Raw genomic sequence first — 8,163 nt, 5'->3', positions numbered from 1 at the left:
ATGTACATGCACAGTCTCTCTGTCTCTTTCTAAAACAAATTAGAAAAAAAAAAAACTTCTGTATTGTTTAATGGTTACAGGCTTCCATTTCCAACGTCCCCTCATCCCTGCTTCCAGCACCCTGGGGCCCCTGGTGTTGCTTGACTTGGGTCCTATGGGATGCCTGAGGTGGGCCCTGTCCTTGTGGATCCTTAGAGGCCAAGATCAGCATCCTCTCTCTACCCTGACTTCCAGTCTCCTGGAAGTTTTTTATTACATGGTAATAATGGGTAGTGTTAAGAGGAGTCCAAAGCTGAATTATCATTGGAGGAAGGATAACCCTTCTGGCACCTGGACTGAGGGCATTTGGGACAGGTAGTACTGCCCCCTAGGGGGCATTCTGGTAACTTACAAGGCATTTTTTGAGGCAAAAATGTGAAGGGATGCTGCTGGCGTTTAGCTGTTATGTGCAGGATGCTAGGCAACCTGAACTGCTTGAGACTCTTCCCTTATTATGAAGAATTCCCAAGGCAACTCTTGAATGACCCACTGGACATCATGTATATGAAAAGCCTGTTTATGTGAACCTAGAACTTTTTAGCACGTAAACACGAGATAGTTTGCACATTTTGAAAAAGACTGTTTGCCAAGAATGTACCTACGTGTAAATTAAAACTGGACTTTGCTTGGTTCAGCACTTTGCCAAGAACTTGCTTGTTATTTTGGAACATCAGGTCACCAATGGCAGCGTGGCTTGTGGCACGTGAGTCACCAGGAAAGCACCAGTATCATTGGGCATTGTAGACACCACATCCACGGTGATGCGACATGCGGGCTGGCAGTGCATTACATTGTTTCCTTGTTTAGCTGGGCCCAAGCTTTCACATATGAGATACTTGTTATCAAGCACCTTTGTTTCTCCTTTCTGTTATGGTGAGGATATTACACGGAGTTATGGTCACTGTTGCCACGTGCCACGTATGGATGTTACCCATGCATTTCCTTCCTGCGGAGTCCTGGGGGCTGGACTCCGAAAAGGCTGAAAACTGGTGTAACACTGATCTTTCCAGTTGCTGGTGGTGAGGAGGGAACACTGTAAAACTTCCCCAGGATCTTTGATACGTCTTCTCCCAACCCCTCCTCTCCGCGTTGCAGAGCGTAGAACAGGGGATCTAGATGGAGATTCTTGGGGGGAGGGGTCTAGAATGTGGTTCCACAGTTAATGGGTGATGGAATTTGCACAAGAGCTGGGCAAAGGTGAAAGGGCCTGTCCAGCCCCAAATCCCTCACCCCTTCGCTCCGCTTCACTGACACCTCTACCCCCTCCCCACACCAAGCAGCTAACTTCATCCAAACTCTGACCTCTTACACTCTCTACTTAGCTCTGGCCCAGGACAGCCAAGACAAGAAGAGAGCAGGGCTGCATGAGCCGATCACCCCACCATCCTATCCAACTCCGATCCATGGACCTGCAGGATGCCCTGGCTCCTCTGCCGTTGTCGTCATCACCACTGCCATCACCGCTGCCGCCACCACAGTCTGCTGTTCAAAATCCCTCCTCTCACCTTTGGGCTTCTCAGTGTGGGCCTCCTCCCTGGGGCCTCAGCTGTCTTCTGGCTCTGCAGGTAGGAGCAGAGGTGTAGGAGTTGGTGCTGGCTGAAGAAGAGTTCTGGGGGGATAGGTGTGACCTGAGAAGCCCTCTGGCAAGGGGTAATTACACTTTTTCCTGAAGACCACCCATCCCATTCCTCCTCCTGCAGCATATCTTGGTCCTGGCTTCTCTGCTCTGTGCCTCCCACCTGCTCCTGCTTCAAGGACTCCCGCCAGGAGAGCTCTCTTCCTCCCCTGCCCAGCTCTTGGCCTCCAGCTTCTTTTCCTGTGGTGTGTCTACCATCCTGCAAATTTGGATCGGCAGCAGGTGAGGGGAACTCCCTGAAGAGAAGGGGGCGGGGTCCCACGTGTGTGTGTGTGTGTGTGTGTGTGTGTGTGTGTGTGTACTCGTGTGAGTGTGGGAGAGGCCTGAGGAGTCCTTTCAGCTGCTGCGTTTCCAGACCTGCCAGGGCTGCTGTTCCTACAGGCTGCCTCTTGTCCAGGCTCCATCCTTAGAGTTCCTTGTCCCTGCTCTGGTGCTGACCCAGAAGCTACCTCTGGCCATCCAGACCCCTGGAAACTGTGAGCACAGAGCCAGGGCAAGGGGTGAGGGTGGGGTGGGGTGCCAATCTGAGCCTCCGGGTGTACATGGGTGCCGGATCGAGAGCGGGCAGGGATGGGAACCACCAGGCTGTGGGGGCTTGGAGCTGTGCCAAGCACCAGCTAGGACTGTAGAACACTGGGGTTCTGTCCCGCTTACCGCTGTCTTCTCCACACCCCCAACTTGTCCCTGTCCCAGCCTCCCTTGTGCTGCGCCGGTGTGGGGGGCCTGGCTGCCCTGGCCTGGCGCTCTGGAACACTTCTCTCCGAGAGGTGAGTGCCTGGGGATGGAAGGCAGGAGGGCTGGAGGTGATGGCAGGGTGGAGGCGGTTCTTGTTTCCAGCTGGTGGGGACTGAGATGGTCTGGGGGAAGGAGCGAGGGCAGAGGCCCACCCCCAAGAATTCATCAAGAAGTCCAGGTCTAAGTCAACTTCGTTGAGCAGTATGCTCCCTCTTTGTTCTTTTTCTTGGCTCCTCCAGGTGTCCGGGGCTGTGGTGGTATCTGGGCTGCTGCAGGGCACGCTGGGGCTGTTGGGGGGTCCTGGCCACTTGTTCCCCCACTGTGGGCCCCTGGTGCTGGCCCCCAGCCTGGTGGTGGCAGGGTTCTCTGCCCACAGGGAGGTGGCCCTCTTCTGCTCTACTCACTGGGGCCTGGCCTTGCTGTACGTAAGTCCTGAGAGGTGTGGGGTGGTGACCAGTGGGCTGTGCGGGACCTGGGGGCGGGGGGAGAGCAGCTGGCCCTACCCAACTCAGCAGCCATCTGAGCAGGGCCAGTCTCTTGTGGATTTGGAATCCAGGATTTTGGCTGGATTCGTTTGGCCTCCCTGGCTTTTACACTGTCCCCCGCTAACCTCCCCCCAAGACATCCTCCTTCCTCTCTTCTCTGGGACCCCTTTTAACGAATTATTCCATTCTTACCTCTATCACCCGGCACAGGAGGCCTGCTTCCTCTTGCTCCTAAAACTCCTTCTCTCCCCTAGGCTTATCCTGCTCGTGGTGGTCTGTTCTCAGCACCTGGGCTCCTGCCAGGTACCCCAGTGCCCCTGGCGGCCAGCTTCAAACTCTTCACCCCACACTCCCATTCCTGTCTTCCGGCTCTTCTCGGTATGTGAGAGTCTGGCCAGGGGCAGATGAGGGGAGAAGGAATGGCATAGAATGCTCGCTCAGCCTGCTATCTTTTGGCTTCTGTCTACCCCTCAAAGGCTGGCCTGGAAGGTTCTGGGGGAGGGGTTCTTTCCTGCCTCAGTTTTTGCCCCTCAGGTACTGGTGCCGGTGGCCTGTGTGTGGATCATCTCTGCCCTTCTGGGGCTGCACCTCATCCCTCTAGAGCTGGCTGCGTCCCCCAAGGCACCATGGGTCTGGCTGCCTCACCCAGGTAGGTTCGTTCTTCGTCCTCCATCCTCATTTCTTTGGACTCAAGATTTAGGGAATTTCATTTCTGAATTAAATCCTGTGTTTTCTCAAAACACACGGGGGAGAGAAATTGCCAGTCTGAGGGGGGCAATGGCAGCCCCTTGCCACGGGTGTTTTTTGGGGGTGTGAAGAGACATCTGCAGGCCCACCGCTCCCTGTTGATACTCCTTACCCAACTTACACCTTTGTGCTACCTCCCCCCACAGGCATTTGAGTTGGTGACCTACATATACAAATTGCTTTTGAGGCGTTGTGTACAAAAGTTGTTCATTCGTCGATTTAACAGAGGTCTGTGGTGTGCTGATTTTGTGCTGGGCATGTGATAGGGGACGTGGTGATAAATATGACACAGTACCGATACCCCTGAAGGTTATATCTGCTGGGGAATGCAGATCCTGATTAATAGTCACCCAAGTAAATGTAAAATTGTATGTGGTAAGTGTGACAATGGGGAGATACCTTGTGTAATGACAGCTTATCATGGAGACTCTGTATTCGAGAGATCAGGAAAAGTATTCTTGAGGAAGTGATCTCTGAGCTGAGATGTGAGAGATGAGTAGGAGCTAAAAGAGTGAAGGCCAGGGAGAAGAGTGTTCTAGGAGGGAGAACAGCACATGCAAAGGCCCTGTGGTAGCCAGCAACACACCTAGTACAAAGGGCCTGAAACAAGGCCAGTATATCTGGAGTGAAGGGAGTGAGGCAGAGTGTGGTGAGACATGACGCCTTGTAGACCATGGTAAAGGGATGAGTTTCTCCTGGGTTTATTGGTTTTGTCGCAAGAGATTGTCTTCAAAGACAATGGGGTCTCAAGAATTCCTATGGCACAAAACCTTGGAGGCAGGGAGGTGCTCCAGCCTTGAGTCTGGCCCCAACACAGCTCTTTCTCCCTCCCCAGCTGAGTGGACCTGGCCCTTGCTGACACCCAGGGCTCTGGCTGCAGGCATCTCCATGGCTTTGGCAGCCTCCACCAGCTCCCTGGGCTGCTATGCCCTGTGTGGCCGGCTGTTGCAATTGCCTTCGCCCCCTCCACATGCGTGCAGTCGAGGGCTGAGCCTGGAGGGTCTGGGTAGTGTGCTGGCCGGGATGTTGGGGAGCCCAATGGGCACTGCATCCAGCTTCCCCAACGTGGGCACAGTGAGTCTTATCCAGGTATGTGTGTGGGGGTGGGGGCAGGGGAGCAGGAGATGCGGGCGATGGGGGGACACTCGTGCCGCCTGGTTGCCACCTGCGTCCTGCACTCTGTCACACTCGCCACCTCAACCATCTCATTTAGGGAAGTGCCTAGAAGTGGAAAGGGGCTAGGAGTGTGAGGAAGACACTAAGCCACCATTCCATTCCTTCTGTTCCCTGGGCTGGGAGTTGGTGAGATCAAGTCTTATAAAGTCCCTGCTCTCTTGGGCACTTCAGAGAGGGAAAGGCAGACAATTTAAGGAAAAATGTAAGATAATTTCAGAGTGATAGGTGCTATCAAGAAAACAAAGCGGGTAAAAATTAAAAATAAAGTCTTTAAAAACAAAAAAGAAAACAAAGCAGGGTAGTTGTGGGATAGTGGTTGAGAAAAGGAGGACCCTTCAGGTAGAGTCCTTGGAAGGGTCCCATTTGAGTTGGGATCTAAACGATGAGATGGGCCAGCCAGGCAAAAACTTTGAAGAGTTTTGTTTGAATTGGTGGCTGTGTCTTCCAGCATGTCTCCTCCCCCTAGGCGGGATCTCGGAGAGTGGCACACTTGGCGGGGCTGCTGTGCGTGGGGCTTGGGCTCTCCCCGAGGCTGGCCCAGCTCCTCACCGCCATCCCACTGCCTGTGCTTGGTGAGTGGACGTATCAGCGGGTCTGGTACTGAACCAGCACTCCCCTCCCCCTCCAGGATGGCCCAGCTGGTTGCTCGAGGCTGGCGGGCACCCTCTCTTTCTGAACAGCCCCCCTGACACGGATAGCAGCGAGCTATCATTTTCCCCAGCCCAACGTCTTGGCCTCTTGAGTGGGCTTCTGGCGTAACTGGAAAATGAGTTGTCTGTCTCCATCCCAACCTGCCCCACCCTGCAGTCCTCCCTGCCCTGCCAGCCCTTCCCAACCCCCTTGGTTACTTCCCTACGAGACAGGTGGGGTACTTGGGGTGACCCAGGCCGTGGTTCTGTCTACTGGATTCTCCAGCTTCCACCTGGCTGACATTGACTCTGGGCGGAATGTCTTCATTGTTGGCTTCTCCATCTTCATGGCCCTGCTGCTGCCAAGATGGCTTCGGGAGGCCCCGGTCCTGATGAGCACAGGTGGGAGGAGGAGGGATGGGAGGAGGAGGAGACCCGGGGCTGGAGGCTTCGGGGCTTGGAGGCTCTGTGGACTCCAGGTCCCACACCCTTTCCTAGGCTGCGGTGTAAATAGTTCATCCCTTCGTATGGCAAATATTTATCAAGCATCAGATAAGCCCCTTGGGATACAAAGGTGCCTCCAGAGGTTACAGTCTAGTAAAAGAGAGAAGAGCTATGTACAGCTATAACAGGAAAGGGTCAGATAAGGAGCTGGGGTGCTCCTGGAGTTTCTGTTTAAGATGATCCAAGTTAGGTTTTACGGAGAAAGTAACATTTCGCTGGTTTGAAGGATGGTAAGATCTGAACGTATTTAGTGAGAGGAAGCTTGTTTCCGATGGGGGAGCCATCATAAACAACAGCCTAGATGTAAGAAGTCATAGGGTATGTCCAGGGAGCAGCAAATACCCTAGTTTGTTAGTGCAGCCTAGCTAATAGCAGTGGCACTCAACAGGAGGATTTCCCCCTGCAGGAAATATCCAGAGACATTTTTGGTTGCTACAAAAAAAGGAGGGGATTGTTATTGGCACTTAGTAGGTACAAGGATGCTGTTAAGTATCCTACAATGCACAAGACAGGCCCCCTCAAAGTGCTATCTGGTCCAAAATGTCAGTAAGTATTGAGGTTGAGAAAACCAGGCTAGAGCATGGAAGGTAAGAAGTGGGGAGCAAGATTGGGGCATTTATATATTTATTTGTAAGATCGATTTATTTTTATTTTAGAGAGAGGGAGAGAGAAGGTGCTAGTGGGGGGAGGGGCTAAGGGAGAGGAAGAGAGAGAGTCCACAAGCAGACTCCGCATTAAGCTGGGAGCCTGGGAGCAGGCTTGACCCCAGGGCCCTGAGATCATTATCTGAGCCAAAACCGAGGGTCGGCTGCTTAATCAAGTGAACCATCCAGGTGCCCCATGGTTGGGGCTTTTAATATCAAACTTTCCAGAGCCTGGAACTATCAAAATATATCTGGAGGGCCTGTGGATGGTCAGAAGACAGGATGATGGGCTGGGATCTTGTGGGAAGGGCCTAGATGAGGGAAATACAGAGTAGGGGGGCAAAGGCCGGGGGAGACGAGATAACAATTCAGAAAGATCTGTTCTCAGCCTGAGATTTAGATTTAGGTATAGAAATAGATTCTTTGACCCTGCATCGGATCAGAGTTCCCCTCTTGCCTGGCCCCAACCCTCTGTAGGCTGGAGCCCCTTGGATGTGCTACTGCGCTCGCTGCTCACAGAGCCCATCTTCCTGGCAGGACTTTTGGGCTTCCTCTTAGAGAACACCATTCCCGGTAAGTTGAGGCCAGGCCCCAGCACAGTGGGGGGAGTAGCCAGGATGTTCTCACTCCCTGGATGGGGCAATGGCCTGACCAACGTTTCTTTTGCAGGTACAAGACTTGAGCGAGGCCTAGGTCAAGGGATGCCATCTCCTTTTGCTGCCCCAAAGGCTCAGATGCCTGAGAAGTCCAGGGAGAAGGGTGCCAAAGAGTACGAGCTTCCTTTCCCCATCCAAAAGTTGCATCCCTGCATCCCCCAGCCCCTCCGTTGCCTCTGCCCGCTGCCTGAAGATCCTGGGAATGAGGAAGGAGGGCCCTCTGAGCCAGGAGAGACAGCCGACTTGTTGCCTGGCTTTGGGGAGCAGTGTCCTGAGTCTAGCAGAGAACTTGGGTCCCAGTGATTACCAGGACTCCTACTCCTGCCCTGGTTAGTTTAGCCCTAACTCCCAGCTTGCTGGAGACTCAGCTCCCAGGTTCTAATTTCTCCTAGAAAGAGGGGTAGAGGTGTGTGTGTGTGTATGTGTGTGGGAAATGGGCCCATCTAAAGCTCATTTCTCGATAAGTGTGTTGCCTTTCCTTCTTTTAATTAGGCCTAACTTCAGGCGGGGGCCATGGTTTAGTGGGCCAGGAATGAACAAATGAGATTCTGCATGTGAACTATCTATAGTCGAACCCCAGCATTCACTTAAGAAATATTTATTGAAGGCCTCCCATGGGACGCCCAGGTGGCTTGGGGGTTGAGCACCTGCCTTCAGCCCAGGGTGTGATCCTGGAGTCCAGGGATCGAGCCCCACATGGGGCTCCCTGCATGGAGCCTGCTTCTCCCTCTGCCTGTGTCTCTGCCTCTCTCTCTCTCTTTCACTCTCTGTGTCTCTCATGAATAAATAAAATCTTAAAAAAAAAAAAAAAGAAAAAGAAAAGGTCTCCCATGTGCAAGGTCCTGGAATTACAGATATGGATAAAACACAGTCCCTGCCTTCTTTAAGGTACTTACCATTTAAAAAGACTTA

At 53.1% G+C, this 8,163-nt stretch overlaps 1 protein-coding gene across 3 annotated transcripts; it reads left to right on the top strand.

Annotated features, from left to right (window-relative positions):
- Positions 1-1,294: 1,294 nt before the first annotated feature.
- On the top strand, positions 1,295-7,961 carry SLC23A3 (solute carrier family 23 member 3). Of its 3 annotated transcripts, XM_041737747.1 has the most exons (12): positions 1,298-1,604; positions 1,740-1,897; positions 2,057-2,151; positions 2,369-2,442; positions 2,650-2,831; positions 3,150-3,273; positions 3,430-3,544; positions 4,478-4,731; positions 5,285-5,390; positions 5,682-5,849; positions 7,073-7,168; positions 7,265-7,961. In XM_041737747.1, exons 1-12 carry the CDS (start codon positions 1,404-1,406, stop codon positions 7,552-7,554), a joined length of 1,863 nt encoding a protein of 620 aa, XP_041593681.1. In that variant the 5' UTR covers positions 1,298-1,403; the 3' UTR covers positions 7,555-7,961. The 3 variants fall into 3 exon arrangements, with proteins under 3 accessions (XP_041593683.1, XP_041593681.1, XP_041593682.1); XM_041737749.1 differs by lacking the exon at positions 4,478-4,731 and having other exon boundaries at positions 1,295-1,604; positions 3,181-3,277; positions 3,497-3,544; XM_041737748.1 differs by lacking the exon at positions 2,369-2,442 and having other exon boundaries at positions 2,787-2,835.
- Positions 7,962-8,163: the final 202 nt, after the last annotated feature.

The sequence above is a fragment of the Vulpes lagopus genome, chromosome 22 (assembly GCF_018345385.1).
Source record: "Vulpes lagopus strain Blue_001 chromosome 22, ASM1834538v1, whole genome shotgun sequence".
NCBI classification, from domain to species: Eukaryota; Metazoa; Chordata; class Mammalia; order Carnivora; family Canidae; genus Vulpes; species Vulpes lagopus.
This window is presented reverse-complemented; position numbering and strand designations above follow the sequence as displayed.

Bases quoted from the DNA above. Each gene is read 5' to 3' on its own strand.
- SLC23A3 (XM_041737747.1), top strand. From the start codon at position 1,404: ATGAGCCGATCACCCCACCATCCTATCCAACTCCGATCCATGGACCTG. The intron at 2,832-3,149 runs GTACGTAAGTCC...TCTCTCCCCTAG, and splicing joins CACTGGGGCCTGGCCTTGCT to GCTTATCCTGCTCGTGGTGG. The intron at 4,732-5,284 runs GTATGTGTGTGG...TCCTCCCCCTAG, and splicing joins GCACAGTGAGTCTTATCCAG to GCGGGATCTCGGAGAGTGGC.